This window comes from Gracilinanus agilis, chromosome 1, assembly GCF_016433145.1.
Source record: "Gracilinanus agilis isolate LMUSP501 chromosome 1, AgileGrace, whole genome shotgun sequence".
NCBI classification, from domain to species: Eukaryota; Metazoa; Chordata; class Mammalia; order Didelphimorphia; family Didelphidae; genus Gracilinanus; species Gracilinanus agilis.
In genome coordinates, this window is record NC_058130.1 from 170,479,353 (window position 1) to 170,498,348 (window position 18,996).

Genomic DNA, 18,996 nt, shown 5'->3' on the forward strand with positions numbered 1-18,996 from the left:
GCAGGATACAAAATAAATGCACATAAATCATCAGCATTTCTATATATTTCCAACACATCACAGCAGCAAGAGGTAGAAAGAGAAACACCATTTAAAATCACCCTAGACAATATAAAATACTTAGGAATCTATCTACCAAAACAAACATAGGATTTATATGAAAAGAACTACAAAACACTTTCCAAACAATTAAAACTAGATCTAAACAATTGGAAAAATATTGTTTGCTCATGGGTAGGATGAGCTAACATAATAAAAATGACCATTCTACCCAAATTAATTTACCTATTTAGCGCCATACCTATCAAACTCCCAAAAAACTTTTTTATTGAATTAGGAAAAACTATAACAAAGTTCATCTGGAATAACAAAAGATCAAGAATATCAAGGGAAATAATGAAAAAAAAATGTGAAGGAAGAGGGCCTAGCAGTACCAGATATTAAACTGTACTATAAAGCAGTGATCATCAAAATGGTATGGTACTGGCTAAGAGACAGAAGGGAGGATCAGTGGAATAGACTTGGGGTAAGTGACGTCAGCAAGACAGTGTATGATAAACCCAAAGAGCTTGACTTTGGGGACAAAAATCCACTATTTGACAAAAACTACTGGGAAATTTGGAAAACAATATAGGAGAGAAGAGGTTTAGATCAACATCTCACACCCTACACCAAGATAAATTCAGAATGGGTGAATGACTTGAATATAAAGAGGGAAACTATAAATAGGTTAAGTGAACATAGAATAGTTTACTTATCAGATCTCTGGGAAAGGAAAGATTTTAAAACCAAGCAAGAGTTAGAGAAAATTACAAAATGTAAAATAAATGATTTTGATTATATCAAACTAAAAAGCTTTTGTACAAACAAAAACAATGTAGCCAAAATCAGAAGGGAAACAATAAATTGGGAAAAAATATTTATAACAAAAAACTCTGACAGGGGTCTAATTATTCAAATATACAAGGAATTAAACCAATTGTATAAAAAAATCAAGCCATTCCCCAATTGATAAATGGGCAAGAGACATGAATAGGCAATTTTCAGGTAAAGAAATCAAAAATATCAATAAGCACATGAGAAAGTGTTTTAAATCTCTAATAATTAGAGAAATGCAAATCAAAACAACTCTGAGGTATCACCTCACACCAAGTAGATTGGCTAAAATGCAAAAAGGGGAGAGTAATGAATGCTGGAGGGGATGTGGCAAAACTGGGACATTAATGCATTGCTGGTGGAGTTGTGAACTGATCCAACCATTCTGGCTGGCAATTTGGAACTATGCTCAAAGGGCTATAAAAGAATGCCTTCCCTTTGATCCAGCCATACCATTGTTGGGTTTGTACCCCAAAGAGATCATAGATAAACAGACTTGTACGAAAATATTTATAGCCGCACTTTTTGTGGTGGCTAAAAACTAGAAAATGAGGGGATGCCCTTCAATTGGGGAATGGTTGAACAAACTGTGGTATATGCGGGTGATGGAATACTATTGTGCTCAAAGGAATAATAAACTGGAGGAATTCCATGTGAACTGGAAAGACCTCCAGGAATTGATGCAGAGCGAAAGGAGCAGAGCCAGAAGAACATTTTACACAGAGACCAATACACTGTGGTAAATAGAATGTAATGAACTTCTGTCCTAGCAGCAATGCAATGACCCAAGACAATTCTGAGGGATTTATGGTAAAGAACATTATCCACATTCAGAGGAAGAACTACAGGAGTGGAAATAGAAGAAAAACAACTGCTTGAACGCATGGGTTGAGGTGGACATGATTGGGAATGTAGACTCGAAACTACCACACCAATGCAACTATCAACAATTTGGAAATAGGTCTTGATCAATGATACATGTTAAAACCAGTGGAAATACATATCAGCCATGGGTGGGGGGGAACCTCGGGGGATGAAGGGGAAAGTAAGAGCATGAATTATGTAACCATGTTAACTTTTCTAAAAATAAATATTAATAAATGTTTTAAAAAAAGTCTATTACATTCGATTGTGCCACAATGTATCAGTCTCTGTGTACAATGTTCTCCTGGTGCTGCTCTATTTGCTCTGCATCAATTCCTGGAGGTTGTTCCAATTCACATGGAATTCCTCCAGTTCATTATTCCTTTTAGCACAATAGTATTCCATCACCATCAGATACCACAATTTGTTTAGCCATTCCCCAATCAATGGATGCCACCACAAAGAGTGTGGCTATGAAAATTTTTGTACATGTATTTTCCCCCATTATCTCTTTGGGGTACAAACCCAGCAGTGGTATGGCTGGATCAAAGGGCAAGGCAGTCTTTTAAAGCCCTTTGGTCATAATTAGGAATGAATTCTTAAGAAAAGAAAAAAACAAGTGGAATAATTATTCCTAGAATATGAAAAGTCAGAAGTGGCAATGGGTATTTATATCAATTCTGACATCACAACTGTCCCAGGGTTTTCTCACTTGTCTTCTAGGCACTGAAAAGACACCCTATTAGTCTTTGATGGTTTTTACCTGCAAATCATTTCTCTTTCCTCTTAACTCTTCTCAATGATTGTTGTTCATCTTCATTAGTTTTGGGTAATTATTTTCTATTGTCATCTGGTGATGGAAAAATAAAGAGGAATATCAGGTGAAGTTTTTATGAATTTTTACAAGTGACTCTTGCCTTCTTCCACCCTTATTCCCAGCAACATTTTGTGGGAGACTTCTTGAACCTGAAGGTGCTTGTTTTTGTAGTTTCTCTCTCCTGACTGTATATTTCAAGTGCTATAAATGTCAGTTATCAATACTCGTTTTTCTCTCTATTCTAGGATTCCTACTACTTCACCCACAGCGTCTTCCCTCCTTTTCCTTCAATTTCTTCCTTTCAGACCCTACACACTACAAAAACCTTTTTAGGGTCCTGAAGGTAAATGATCTCAACTTAGAAGCACCATTATATGGCCTTGAGCCCAATTCCTTGCTTTGCTGCAAATGCCCTACACTGCTCTTCTCCTTTTATATTGTGTATTGTCTTCCTCTTTAATGGATACCATGAGCACCAAGGTTGGTGGCAGTTCATTCCTAACTCAGTAAGAGTTCCTTGCATCTGATCTTATCAAATGCTTGGGGAAATAGATTTTCATCTTTGTAAAAGCTCCAATGAGATGATGATTCAGGTTCTTCTGATGAGATATGGCAGATTGTATTTTTATCTTCCCTCCACAGGTTGCTGCCAGGTGAAAATAGCCTGTAGCCATCTAGCCTTGTAGAAATCTGAGTACCCAGAAAGTCCACAAAGCATGACTGAGGAAAGAAGATGGAATGAATCATCTCAACATCCTGGGTGCTTTTAGCAGTCTTTCCCATAGACCCCCTCTTGATTTCCATTGTTATGCCTGCTGAGTCCTTAGAGGTCAGTCCAAACCAGAGCAGGGTTGAGTATATTAAGCCAATGTATCTTTTGGCTGATAGGGAAGAGTAGTACTGCTTCTATGCACAGCCTAGTTCAACTTTCAGGTTAGGCTCACCTTCACTTTGAGAACTTCAATGAATGTTGGATAAAGTAAAAGGTTCTTTGTGAGCTGAAAGTCCTGATGGGATTTGGGCTTCCAAACTAAAGACCTCTAACATTCCAGCATTCTTTATTACTTACCGAAATGTCAGAGACCTATAACCCTCTTTCTTTCAAGAGCTCAGTCACTCTGACAACATTTTAGAGGAGAGGGAATTGTTGATTCCAAGTCAATACAATAGTCAAGAATGCAGTTTGTGTATGTATATGCGAGTGTCTGTGTATGCTTATGTTTATTCATCCTAAAATAGGAAGATTATGTGCACTAATCTGGAAAGTGAAAGGCAGTTCATATTATTTTCAGTGAAGGGATCTTCACTAGAAATGTAAATACAACTTCTTCAGTTTACAAGTTCAATTCCATCATGATAGCACACAAAATATCCATGTAATGTTTGGATTTGGGAAACAGGCCATTTGACCATCCTTTCTAGCTACCAGAAAACCAGGGATCATTGAGTTTACTTTTGGTGGCAGGAAGGAGTAGCAGTTGTTATAGAAAAATATGTGATTTTGAGATGAATCAGAGGAATTAGTGTGTGTGTAAAATAAAGCCTTTTTGCATAAAGTATTACAACATGTTTAAAAGGGAGTCTATAGTTCTTTTTAGGACTAACCCTCCTTATTGCCTTCTGGAATAGCAGCTCAGTAGGGCTTGAGAGACCATTAGGTCAGAGAACCAGATACCATCCATTCTTTTACTCATTTTTTATACTTATCAAATACAAATAGCCAGTTCTTCCTATGCTAAGTGAGTTGCTGAGTTTTTTAAAAAAGTAATTTGAAATATTTAACTGAACTCTTATAGACAATCATCCCCCTTCCAATTTGGATCAGAAGCATCTGACAAAGGCAAGAGACATTTTTTATACCTTTATTCCCAAGAATAGTGCAGAGATCCTTTCTGATATGTGAAGATATAGTTACGATTAGATTAGAATTTCAATCTCATCTATAAGTGGCTGAAGAACAAGAGAAACATGTCTTGCAGGTTGGGGTGGGAGGAATGGAAACAACAGACTATGTGCCAAGGAAAAACAAGCTATTCTTCTGGTCTTTGATTTTGATTCCATTAAAGCACATGTCATGTATATATGGTGGTGACTGGATGGCCTCCTTGTCAAAGCTGTCTCAATTCGGTGCTATCTGGCCTTCAGGAGAAATCTTCTAGCCAATAAAATAGTCACTGATCTTTTTGGCAAACAGGAAATTGAGGAGCTGGTGTGACAGTGCATAGCCCATGCAGCCAGCCTTGGTCATGAGTTCCCTGAAGAGGTCAGTGACAGTGCAGGACTGCAAGCCCTCTTTCCTGAGGAGCAAACAGTCCCAGGCTATTATTTGGAGAAAACAATAAATGAAGTTCAGGGGATCTGAAGGCCTGGCTCTGCTGACACAGGCTCTTACTGCCTTATGAGAACTGGTCTTGAAAAGCATATATAATCCACCTCCAGAAAAAGAACTGGTGAAATCTGAATGCAGATCAAATTATACTTAAACATTTTTTTCTTCCTTTTTTTGGGAGGGGTCCATGTTTTTAAAAAATGGCTTATGTTAAAAATTATTACCTATAATTAGAAAAAAATAAAATATAAAAATGTTCTCTTGAAATGAGTAAAACATTTGCTATTTCACTGAATAGGGGAAAAACATACTGAAATGAGAGCACCTACTATGAGACATGTTTGCATAAGAGAGGTGGCTGATAATATTTTCCTCTCTAGGGAAAAAAGAAAAAGAACAATAAAATTTACTTTGTTCCTAGTAAGAGATTCATGCATGAATTATTTAATTTTTTGGAAAGAGAATTTGAGTTCTCAAGCCTGGAGTAGATCATGCTAGTGTTTATGTGACTCTAGGAATGGGGGAGCTTCCAAAACCCAGGCTATAGAGTCTCTTGGAATTCTATCAGAATGAAAGTATAAAATTGAGCAGTGACAACAAAAGGAGAAAGCAATTTCATATAAATTCTGACTGATACTAGATTTCCACCCTACTGATGCCCCAGACATTACCCATATTTCTTGTTTCTCACAGATACACGGCTAGGGCCTTGTGACTTTCACTAGCCACTTGAGAACTGGAGTTGAAATCATTCAGGAAATATATTCTCATCAACAGAAACAGCTTCCTACTATCAGTCAGTTGGTCAAACATTTGCTAAGTGCCTACTGCTGTCAGACTCTGAGACAAGCACTGGGGATACTTGCCCTCAAAGGAGTTCACAATAAACCACAGGGAAGATCATTACTGAGAGATGAAACTTCATTTCCTTTCCTTCCCTCTCCCCACAGCTTTCTTTCCTTTTCCCTCTTTTAAACCCTTAGCAGCTGTCTTAGAATTAATACTAAATATCGTTTCCAAGGCAGAAGAACAGTAAGGGCTAGGCAATTAAGGTTAAGTGATTTGCCCAGGTCAGATTTGAACCTAGGGCATCCTGTCTCCAGGCCTGGCTCTCTTATCCACTGAGCCACCCAGCTGCCCTAGATGCTTAATTTTCATTAAAAAACAAATAAGTACTTCTGGTTTGATTAGAAAGTAAGAGGGTCTATAAGATATTTACAATTAAAGTATCTATATAGGATGATATACTATGAGTGACATGCCATTTAAGGCTAAGCTTCCATTGTAGGGTAATTTCTCCAGGTAGAGAGACATGGAGATGCCAGAGGGAGATTTTGTATCACAGAAGGGACTGTGATAGGAAAGACTTTCTGCTACTTCCTCTCAGTTAAATCTTATGTTCCGAGGTACTGTGTAAGGAGGCTGGATGGTGATTTATCTGTTCAAACCCCATAGGTCTGCCATGATCATTCAAGCAAGGGAGATTATATTAGTTTCCTTACCAAATAAGCCTATCGACTTGCACAATATTTACCTTTTAAGTAAGTAAAATCACTAAGTTTGATGTAGACTGTGGCTCTGGTGATGAGTGTAGTAACTTCTTTACTAGCTTCTCTACTCTCAGGCTTAGGGGCTTCAGGGCAGGGTCTTGGGCCCATTTTTCCAAGGTACCTTTTAGTTAAACTGTGAAGGAACATGGCAGGCCTCTGAATCTGTCTTGCCCCATTGATGTGCTTTGGCTCTCCTTATTCAGAGAAATGTGTTTAAATCTCATTCCTCTTTTATTTATATGTGAAGGGAATCCCCAGGGGTCTTACCTGTGTCCCCAGACTGCTAGCTTTATGTCACATGAGTGGTCTCCAAACATAGGTCATGAGAGAAATGACCTAGGCACAATGATTCGGAATGGATCAGGTTAGGATCCAGGAGTAAAGGAGAAGAAATAAAATGCGGGTTCCAGGAAGTGGTTTCTCTATATTCCCTTGGACGGTCAGTGAAAGGATGGTGGATAAGATAGCCATGTGAAGAAGCACCCATGTGGCAAGATTAGAAGAGGATTAAATCTCCCTCTATCCCTACACTCTCTATTTCAAGTAAATATTAATAACCTCTATGGAATTTAAGGACTGGAGTTTTAATTTAGCTTTAACATTTAGGCAGAAGCAACTGCCCCTGAAATCCCACTTTTATTGTTTCTAGTTCTTTCCAACCAAAAGGAAACACCACTTTCCACCCTTCTTTATGAGTAGAACTGGGTTTGGAAGAAACAGGGAGGACTGGAAGCAAGGTAACCTCAGCCCTTAACTTTTCTCTGCTATGCCCCAAGGCAAATCTCTTTTTGAACTCTATCCATTTTTCTCAAAGTCAAGTGCCTTCTTTCTTCACTGAAGTGTTCTGGGAAAGAACAAAAGGGATGATTGTTGTTTAAGGAGGATTGGATCTCTAGAAAACTGAAGATAGAAATAACCATAGTAGAAGAGATCAACTAAATTCTGTCTGGAGGCTACATTTAAAAAATCAGATTGTCTAATAAAATAGATGTTGTATGTTTTAGATGAGGAGGGTTTTCCAACAGGTATTTACCAGAGATATAATTGTTTTTCTTTCTCCTTGTAGTCATTAAACATAGTAAAAAAATACCTACTATCCTATCTTTCCCAGTAAGACCTAGAGGAGAACACTTTACCTTTCCTCCTAGGGTCCCAACATTTACATCATTTTCTTGGTAATTTCCTGAGTTTGGGAGAGTAGATGAGGAGAGCCTGCTCAAAAAAAATTCACAATACATAGTATAGCCCAAATTGAGATTACATGAGCATAAGTAAACATGCTTCAAATCCTAGAACCATTATCTACTAGGATGTTCTGGCACCACAAAAAAATAAAAAATAAAATAAAAAAATAAAAAAATTCCAGTTCCAGGAGGGCAGAGTTGGCAGCCAACATGGGATGGGATTAAGAATGGCTCTCCTTACCTCCAGTGGGAGGGTTACCTTTGTAGCTAGTAGCCTAATGGGGACAATCCTAAACCAAGATCTTGAGACTCAAGCTCTTTGCTCACTTAAGGATAATTGTTACTAGTGTAAAGAGTGTGACTGGCCTCAGACCAGAGGAGGGTTTTCTTTCTGTTTGCCTTGGCATTTCTCCAGTACACTGTCATCAGAATTCTCTCCTCTTCCAAAGCTGAACAAACACTTCACACATTTTCCCAGAATCTCTAAATGTCTTTGGACACAAGGCAGTGAGAGCTAGGGTTAAAGTACAGGAACAGTTTGCCCACAGATGACCCAGAGAACTAATAGAAATATTTTTATTTAACTCCATTAAGCAAGAATATTTTCTTCTACTTTGTTAATACAAGTGAAGAAAGAAAATGAGCCAAAGAGATCTTTTGCTTTGACTTGGGAACCTGACTGTGATGCTCTTTATGTACCCATGTGCTCAAGTTTTTTTTCAGTATTTTAAAATTTTTTTCTTACTTCTAAAAACCAAAGAAGTATAAGATAAGGACTCCTCAGAGTAGACAGAGGCCAGATGAGAAAAAGACACGGATCTTTCCCATGTAACCAAAACATAAAGTTCAGCTCTACCTAATCTATAACTACAGTTAGCAAATAAGCTGAAAAGTTTGAAAACAATCTTAATTGCTAGCCATCCTACGGAAGAGAGGAAGTCATTATACCTTCCAGTACCCAGAATCCCAGCACTCCATCCAAGTTAAGCTCCCTGAATCTCTTCTCCATGAATGTGGTAGCTTTCTCCAGGGCAGGAAGGATCATCCTTCCCAGGGCAACCTTGCTCTCTGAGGGGTCTTGTTGGAAAGACAAGGCTGGCAACAGCAGTGGCAGCAGCAACAGTCCCAGTAGGTACATGTCTCATTCCCTTTCACTCAGCTAAATGTTCACAAGCAACTCCTGTATTGGGTGCTTCACATACTTTCCTCCCTCTTTCCTTCTAGTTCTTCTCATTGCCAAAAGGAGGAACAAAGATGTTTTACTGTTGTAGCCAGGCAGATAAGTAATGCCCAGGGAAGCACTAACCATGCACTTTAGGACAGTTGGTTTGATACTGGTGCTGGCTAGTTGGTCTAGAGCTATGCAGAAGGTGTATTGAGTATGACTTTGCCCATAGTTTGGTACCCATGGGGGGCTCAGTGTGACCAGCTCAAGTGCTGGCTAAGGTTAGGGGCTCAGAAATGCATTTCTAACAAAGAGTTTTCAAACCCATAGGCACAACATTTAGAGGGGAGAATAGTGGGGAAAGGATAATTTTTCTCTCCAATATTCATGCTTTCTAGGTGTTCCTGGCCAGATGATCTAAGGGTCCTTTCAAATTCGAAATCTTTCTGCAATCTTTCACACCTGTAGTTCCTAGAGAGACCTGCTCTTGGCCAAAGTGATCTCATATTCTCCTACAGTTTCAGTTATCACTAGACAAAGATGTCTCCCAAGACTGTATATCTAGTGTCTCTAGATTCACATCAGAATCTCAAATTCAACTCAAAACCAAAATGTTATCTCCTCCTCCTACCCCAACCACTAAACTTGCTTTTCCTCTTTCTTCTAAACTTCCCTCTTTCTGTTGAGGACACAATCATTCTCTTAGTCATGCAAGTCCATAATTTTGGAGTCATCTTGACCCTTGCTTCTTTTTCACTATTTCCAATCAGTTGTCAAATCATGTCAATTCTACCTTTAGGATCTTTCTTACACCCATCTCTAATTTCTGTTCCTGTGACCAACTGCATCCTACATCAGGCCCTAATACAACTCTTGTTATATTTTTGCCTAATTGATCCTCCTACTTGTAAAGGTGGGGCACCAGGGATGTTAATTATTATTATTAAAATGTAACTAAATGGTTTGTGGGTACACACTGGGTTGAAGGAGAGACAGGACCAACCAGGATAGGGAGACCAGGGTTCACTGTTTTAACTGACACAGGAATGGCAGTTGGCCCAACAGTCACCCAGCTCACCCTAGGCCAGGGTCTATGGAACCAGAAGGCAAAAGAAAAGTAAATAACAGTTTATTTGAGGGAAATAATAATTGAAGGATGGGATAGGGGATTCTACACTTGAAACCTAAGGGCAAACCACAGAGGCAGGAAAGGACTTAACTACTTTATCCTATTGACCTAAGCCAGGCAGGGCCCAAAGGAAGCAGTATTGAAGTCACAGGGGAAAAGCTCCTCCAAACCTGGTTCCAGCCAGGTTTGGTCAGCTCAGCTAAAGGGCCTGAGGGTGGCTTTGGAGTCTCACATTAATCCAAGGATGGTCACAGGATGCCAAGAGCCAACTCTGCCAGGTGATCCAAGGTACCCAGGTAGGGAGAGTGAGTTTGAAATGCTGTCCACCAGATCCCAAATCACTTCCCCACTTGGTGCAGCTCTGCAGGTCAATTGTCTACTTGCTGAAAGCCTTTAACTCTCAGGATCGAAGGGAATCTGGATGCAGTTTTTCCCTAAGTCTGAGATCTTCCAGGGTTAGCAACAGTTATGTCCAACCACTAATGGAGTCTCTCTCAGAGCACAAGCCCACTTCCTGCTCCTTCATTCCATCTTGGAATCCTCCAACACTATTACTAAATTAATTGCTAAATAAACCCTCACAACATACTCCCCTCTCTATCTTTTACCCAATTGCAAAATAATCTTTCTAGAGTGTTAGTCTGACCGAATTACTCCTCAGATAAAGTCTTCTTAGGTTTTCTTTCCACACTAGAATAAAATACAAAGTAATCAGCCTGGCATTTACAACTTTTTGTATTATATCTCTAGTCTATGTTTCTTTCTTTTACTTTAATCTCTCTGCCAAATTAAAAAGCATTTATTTTCTCTTTCACACCTTCTCTTCCAATTAAAGGAAAAAAAAGAGATAAACAATGCCCTTGTAACAGTTATGCAAAACAAATTCTCATATTGGCCAATGTGTAAAGCACATGTCTTATTCAATATCTTGATTTCATTACTGTAAGGAGGTGGGCAGCATGTTTCATCATTAATCTTCTGGAATCATGGTTATTCATTTCCTTCTACAGCATTCTTAAAACTTTCAGGGTTGTCGTTACAACTTTGTTATTGTATAAATACTAGGATGTTCTCCTGGTTCTTCTGTCTTCGTTGTGTCATACAAATCTTCCCAGGTTTCGTTACCTCCTCCCTCCTTTTTTTTAATAGTATAATGGTATCCCATCATCATATACCATAATTTACTTAGTCGCTCCCTAAATGGACAACCACCCCCTTAGTATCCAATATTTTGCTTTGACCAAAATAATAAAAATTATTTTGTATGTATAGGTCCTTTTCCCCTCTCTTTGAGCTCTCTGGGGGAACAGGCCTAGTAGTGATATCACTGGGTCAAAAGGTATGTACAGTTTAGTGACTTTTAGGCTATTGTTCCAAATTGCTTTGCAGAATGGCCAGATTAATTCAATTTCAACAACAGTGTGTCAGTGTGCTTCTTTTCCCATAGTACTTTCAACATCTCATTTTCCTCATTTTGACATCTTAGTCAATAAGTGTGAAACAGAAGCTCAGAGTTGTTTTAATTTACATTTCTCTAATTACTGGTGTTTTAAAGGATTTTTTTCTGGTAAAGCATTTTGTAAACCTTAAAGCCCTGTAAAAATACTAGCTAGCTATTATAATTTTCTAATTTTCAGAGGTCATGAACAGTTCATGATAGGTTTGGCTTTTGTATTTTTCCTTCTTTTCTTTTTCTTTTACAAAGCCATTTATATTTCTCATTGCAAAATGAGCCTATTACTACCTCTCCTGTCCTAAGAAGAAAATTTACACAACTACTATGGGAGAGGGATGGAAAAGGCATAAAAATAGCATTTCCACATATGGCAAAATGATACTCCTAAACACATGGTAGAAGGTATTGGAAATGAGGACAAAGGACCTTGACTTAAGAAGCTTTAAAATTGCTTTGGGAGCAAATTTCTTATTCTACTAATATTATGATTATGACTCAAAATGTTTTCATTTATAATTCCCTTGATAGGGGCAGCTGGGTAGCTCAGTGGATTGAGAGCCAGACCTAGAGACGGGAGGTCGTAGGTTCAAATCCGGCCTCAGACACTTCCCAGCTGTGTGACCCTGGGCAAGTCACTTGACCCCCATTGCCCACCCTTACCACTCTTCCACCTATGAGCTAATACACAGAAGTTAAGGATTTAAAAACCAAAAAAAAAAAAATATATATATATATATATAATTCCCTTGATATAGAGTGAACTCACTATGGCTATAGTTTAGTTTATATTTTGTGAAGTATTTCATTGCCCATTTTATATTTATGCTATTTAGTAACTTGAACATTTTGGTAAATAATATAAATATTAATTCAGAAAATAACATGCAAATTAGTTCAGCCTTAAGATATTGCTTTGGTACATCTTTTCTGTACTGGAGTAACCTGTTAAGAGCCTAATATCAGGTGGATGAAGTGTCCTTGTGTTTACAAATGCTCATACTTATCCAAGGGATATATAGGCCTATTGATAATAACTATCCAATTATGCCTAAGTTATAAGTTCACTCATATGGAAAGATGTTTCCATATTAATCTCAATGAGGGGCCCACCTTCCTTATCTACTTGATCACTAATATCTCTTCTTCTAGCTCTAAAATTCTGGTTCTGAATGGCTGTTTGGAAACTATTGATTTGAGATTGTCTTTTTTGTTTATTTCTTCTCTTTTTCTTCATAGTGAATGTCTAATATATTGAGGTTATGTTTTCTGATCATGGCTTCCATTTCCTGTTGGCCCAGAGTCTCTAGTGAATCATAACATTCTTTAGTGAAATATACCATTTGTAAGTTTAATGTTTCTCTGAAATGTCCTTAACATTTTTCTTCATGTTTTTTACCCTCATTTGAATAGAACCTTGAAGAGAAACTAAAGAATTCATTGGATTCTGAGTTGCTGCTGAATATTTCGAAAAAGGTAAAAAAACCCCCATCTCACTTTGAGACATATTCAGGCAGACTGAGTCTTTGCAAGGATGTGCTGCCACCTGCCATGTCAGCAGCAGGCATTCTGTAGCCTTTAAAAACAGAAACTTCAAAAGAAGTCATTCATATCATGCTGTATTGGGGTGTCAGCACAATAGACAGCTTTGGATGCTTTGTTTCCATGGAGGAAGCTATCAGAATGTATAAAAATACACTTGAGAGGAAGAAATTTAATGCATTTTTTAAAGCCATCTGCAACATAAACAAAGATGACAGGTGCTATGTATTCTTCCAGCTTTAATAACTGGCTTAATAGATTTTTAAAATTTACCTGGAAACTTAGGAGACAGTGACTACATGAGTGTGGGAGTACAGGGCTTTACTTAATGGAAAGAAGATAAATCTTGTTCTTATAATCTTTGTGTAGGGTTTTCACTTGTAGAAACTCTTCACTTCATGCCAACCTATTTGTTAGAAGATTGTCTTAAAAGATTGCCTGAGGGGGGCAGCTGGGTAACTCAGTGGAGTGAGAGTCAGGCCTAGAGACAGGAGGTCCTAGGTTCAAACCCGGCCTCAGCCACTTTCCAGCTGTGTGACCCTGGGCAAGTCACTTGACCCCCATTGCCCACCCTTACCACTCTTCCACCTAGGAGCCAATACACAGAAGTTAGGGGTTTAAAAAAAAAATGAAATGAATGGATTATATACTGGCCATTGTCAGAATCTAATATCACAAACATACTTTTATCATACAGTTGTGTGCTTCAAAGATGGAGACTTAGAGAGACTATAGATTTGCCATAGCTGGGTGGATAGAAGCATGTTAGTTATACCATTCTTTACTGCCTAAACAAGAAATGATTAATCATCATCACTTAATCCTCTTGGCTGAGTCTTTGAATTCTTGCTTCTTCTTGTATATCCATAGAAGCTGCTCACACAGAGCCTTTGAATGAGCTATATGATGCACAAGCAGAAATTTGTCTGCTGAGGAATCCACCCAGTGCCACCAGAGTTATTTGCTGGTAGGAGAGTTTCATTTACTTTGCTAACACTTTGACGCAGAAACTGTAAAATCATGGGTGAACGAATTGATTATAGATATAAACTGATTAGATACTCTGCTTGCTGTGCTTACAAAGTTTCTTCAGTTTATATAAATGAAATGAAGCTCATAAGTGAACTCTTTAGGGCCAGGTGCAAGTACACTAAGGAGACTCTTGTTATACAAAAAATAAACTATTTATTGAGAATATAAAGCTACAAAAGGATTTCTAACTCTAAGGGATTCTAACTCCACCCAAATAAAACTCCCTGGTTCTGCAAAGAACTGCTTCTCCTGTTTCCACAGGCTACACTGATCTTTCCTGATCTGACTAATTCAGATTTTCCCTATTTTACAATAAACTAACACTATTATCCTTATAAGAAAGAAGTGTATAATTCTTAACTTTGTCTCCTAGTTATAAAAATAACAAAGGCCAGCTGGCTGAGCCTCAGCAAGAACCAAGTTAGGACTCTGAGCCTTAGAAGTCTCAGAGTCCAAACCAAAGACCAGGTCTTTCTTGTTTTTTTCAGAGATAATCTATGAAACAACAATAGACAGTCATTAATGTTTCCCAAGTTGGAAAAAGAAATCACTTAGATCCTTTAAGTTTTCCCCTTCTTTCCTTTTATCTCAGACAGTGAGGAGAGAGAGAAAAGATGTCACCTGCTCCCAGCACTCTGAGAGACAAACCAACTACCTCTCAGAAAGTAACTGCCAACTCTCTCACAGCAACAGCCACACCCAGAGAGAGTAACTGCCACAGAAAAACCGTTACACCTCCCACAAGTCAACATTTAAAACTGACACTGTCTCAGATCTGTTTCCAATTCCAATTCTTTCTCAAGCCAACTTCTCCACTTCTTATCTCTAAACTAATGTAACAAGACTTAATTTCAAATATCATCCTTATGGAACCAACCCTACCTTTTCTACATCATTCCTCTCCTTCATATGATCTGTGTCCAAAATGGACTAACAGTTCCTCATATATGACACTCCATTTCCCATCTCCATACTTTTGCATTGGTTGTGCCCCATGTTTACACTCCCTCCTCACTTCTGTCCCTTAGAATTTCCCCAGTCCCTTTGAAGTGTACCTCAAATGACATCTACATATGAAATATTTCTGATCCTCTCAGTAGCTAGTGCATTCCCCACAAATTACCTTGGAATTATTTTGTACATAAATACATGCTTGCCTACATAGGCAGACATGCATACGACTTAGTAGTATCTGCCTGAATTGTTAATTCTTAAGGCTAGTAACCATTTCACTTTTTCTTTAGATCCTCAGCATTTAGAACAGTGCCTGCCACATAAGGAAGCATTTAATAGATGCTTTTTAATTGTTTGGCAAAAGTGTCTTATCTCTAGTGGCACAAATGTTATCTCTTAGGATGTTAATTCAAGAAGGCATCAATAGTTCATGTGATATATATATATATATATATGTATATATACACACACATACATACATACACATATGCACACTTCAGAAAAATTAAAAATAGCTCATCAGGTTGTTTATTTACATGAAGAAACATAACAGTTTTATGGCTGAATGTTATACACATAGTCTTAGCCAACAATGCAAGTAGTGCCCTTTGGCTTGATAGAGAACCACAAAGGTAAGAGAATTTTAGTGTTCATCTTAAAGTTGTTGAGCTCATAAAATCCTTGATAGCCACAGGGACATGCCATTTGAAACTCAAGGAGTCAGAGAAGGCTATATATAGGATTTGTGATGATTTGCTGTTCACTTAATATTTAAAGAAGTATTGTTTTTATTTGATTAAAGAAGTTTTCTTTCTCTAATAGCTCTCTGGAAATTCAGTCTCACTCTCTGAAAGTACAGCAATTATTTCTCAGGGAACCACTGGCCTTGTCACCTGGGATGCTGCTCTCTACCTTGCAGAATGGGCCATAGGAAACCCAGCAGCCTTCAGTAACAAGTATCAGATGGGATAGGACCTGAAGCAAACAGAAAAAGTAGATCGATTCTTGCAGAAATATTAATTTGCTCCCTTTCTTTTCTTCTCACACCTAGGACTGTCTTGGAGCTTGGAAGTGGAGTTGGTTTTACAGGTCTGGCTATTTGCAAGATGTGCCGTCCCAAAGCATATATCTTTAGCGATTGTCACAGTCAGGTTCTTCAGCAGCTCAATGGAAATATCCTCTTAAATGGCTTCTTGCTAAAGCCAGATTTCAGGGCACCCCTACAACCTTCAGGCAATACGCCAGTCTCCCCCAAACCCACTGTGACTGCTGTTCAGCCGGATTGGGACCTAGTTACTACAGAGCAACTCTCTGTCTTCCAGCCAGATGTCATCATTGCAGCAGGTAATGACCAAGACAGATTGGGTTGGAGATGAAGAATATAGCTAGATCTATCTTCCAGGTTAAGGGAGAAGGGGTGCAATAGTGGAAACTGTTAACAGGAAAACATGATTAAATGTTTGAAAATTATTTTTAACTCTCCAGAGTAAAAGAAATACAAGGGACTATTACCATCGATACCTATGAATTACTAAATACACATCTTAATTTTAGGTTATAGCTATACATATTCCTTTCATAAATGTATCTATCAGGTGAATAATCTCTGATTTTGTTCAGGAAGGGAATGGACAGTTAATGTTCCAAATATCTCTCCTGAGATGAAATGTCCCAGGACTCTTAGCAGAAAATCTGCCCCTTTAACCAGGTCATGGTTGGTTAGAGGGATTTTTAGATCATGATTTCATCAGGATTGTTTCTTGCTTTTCACCTTCCTTTGAGACTAGTTCACTACTTAGTACCTTTGGACCTTACTGAAAAAGTCTGGCAACCCTTCCTCCACAGCCTATCTTCTCCAGAGAACAGGAAAAACATGTTCTCTTCCCTTCCTACCTTAACTTCTTAGATTTCTTTATTGCCTAAAGAGGAGCAATAATTCCCATTTATAAAGTGCTTTCTACGCAACAATCCCATTGGGGTAAATAATACATGTATTAATTAACCTCTTCAAGTCTTTGTTTACCCACTGGTAAAATGAAGATATGACTTGCTTATGCTCACAAAGCTAGCCATTCTCAGTCTTTATGGGGGACAGAGGTTAATGGGTTGTTCCTAAGGTACAGGATGGTAAGCAGCAGAGCTGAGATTCAAATATAGGTCCTCCAATTATTCCAAACCTAGTGGGCTTTTGACTATACCAGTGTTAGAAAACAGAAATGGTTAAGCCTAACAGAGTTTGCTTCATTAAGGATCTTTCATATTGGCCAGTGGGCTATATATACTTCCCCATCTCCCCACCAAGGACAAATCATTGCCCAAGATAATTTTTCCGTAGTACCTTTTAGAAGCTTGAAAATAAACAGCTGCATTTTCTAGGCTCTAGCTTTGTTTCATAAGTCAAGAATGCCCCTAACATTTCTATTTGTAAGTAATAAAATTAAAAAGAAGTGAATTATCTGAGTTTCTTATTGCAAGGATGCTATCTGATCTAGAGATCATCCTCTCCCTCATTGGAGTGCTCTCCATTGGTATATACTGCCTTCATTATATGGAACCCTGACATTTACCAGTTATTCAAAATGGAGCTCAATAAGCACAATTATATGGAGGTGAGAATCCTTTTAATGTTTCCTTTCCTTAAGTAGATCAAAGTCTATACTAGATATGTACAAACTGGGCTTTGAGAAAGTAAAGCAAGGAACCCTGAAGTTAAGAGAAAAAGAATGGGATGATGCCAGTGATCCACCAATAGAATTTAGTATTGGTGGCAGTTGCTTCTGGCAAGAAATCAACTCCCAGAATGGTGGTAACTGGTACTAAAGCAAGAAATGTCAGGGCCTAGTGCCAAGAATCAAACAGAGAAATTTGTATGTACTTGAGTTTTCATTTTTTTTAAAATGATTTATCCAAGTAAAATGACTTCTGTGCTCCAACATTGAATTAAACATTATTAATTTTCAAAAAATCCCTTAATTTCTTCCCTTTCTTAAGTCTTAAAGCTAAATATAAACTTATTATTCTACAGAATATTCCCCAGGCCTCCCTGTACTCTTCTGGTATATCTGATGGCTCAGGCACAACAGCCAAAAAATGACTATTGTTAAGGAACAGATCTTTCAGTTTTTAGGTTTCCATAGCTAACAGCAAGAAGCAATTAGCATACTTGATAGTTTTTTAAAAATCCTATTCCCACAATAATTAAGTGCTTCTATTGTCTTTGCAGCCATTAATAAGTGAACCTTACTAGGAATCAAGTTTTAAAAAAATACTTCGATGTGCTAACATCCTCCTCTCAAAGTAGAAGGCCTTAAACAATGAACCTTGAAAGTATAAGCATAATTAATGAATTCATAATTTGTTCTCTTCTATGGTGGATTTTTGCTAAAATTCAATAGCATCAGGAAATTGGCAAATTTTCCCTACTCACATTTCTACTCCCAATCTAAATTGTTTTAAGAACTCTCATCAAAGTACTGACACATATTATAGAAATCACATAATTTTTTTTATCATTTTATTAGGAACCAAAAAAAATCTGTATGGGTCAGAATCTGATGTTCTAACAGCTTAAGGAAAACTTTTGCAAGTTTTGAACTGAAGTGTTAATACATAATATGGATGACAAAGTACAAAGCATCCAGCTAGAGCTGAGTCCTTCATGAATGCCTCCTTCTAAGTTCATATCCTGGAAGCATCATTGTAGTAAGACATTTTCTATTTGTTTCTAGGCATTGTTGGAATTGAATGGCAGAAACTTCCTAGTCATAATCATAAATGTTTTTCATATGGAAAAAAAATTCAGAGATGGCAATTCTAAGATTTTTGACATAGAATGTGCAAATATTTCAAGGCTAAATTAAAGATTAATTATGATGGGAAATTATATTTTGGAGCTCCTGCATTAAACTTGAATCATCAGACCAATTTTTCCTTCTAAAGAAAAAGGAAACAGGATATGTAGTTGTTGCTCTATGAGCAATTCTCTGTAAATCCAGGAACTTTCTGAAAAGGAGTGAAAATCAAGTATTTCTTATACAGAAACCATTAACACCCCCCCCCCTTTTAACATAAGTATACATGATTTATTTCAATCTTTAAGAT

General features: G+C 37.8%; 1 protein-coding gene and 1 pseudogene across 1 annotated transcript; one reads left to right on the forward strand and one right to left on the reverse strand.

Moving 5' to 3' along the window:
• Positions 1–8,758, reverse strand: part of LOC123249286 — a 13,376-nt pseudogene extending 4,618 nt beyond the window's left edge.
• A 169-nt stretch (positions 8,759–8,927) lies between these two features.
• LOC123249290 (protein-lysine N-methyltransferase EEF2KMT-like) lies at positions 8,928–16,588 on the forward strand. The gene is given in 6 exon segments (XM_044678284.1): positions 8,928–8,990; positions 12,781–12,931; positions 13,780–13,827; positions 13,830–13,876; positions 15,718–15,851; positions 15,947–16,588. Coding segments are annotated over 6 exon segments (768 nt in total). The 3' UTR covers positions 16,272–16,588.
• Positions 16,589–18,996: the final 2,408 nt, after the last annotated feature.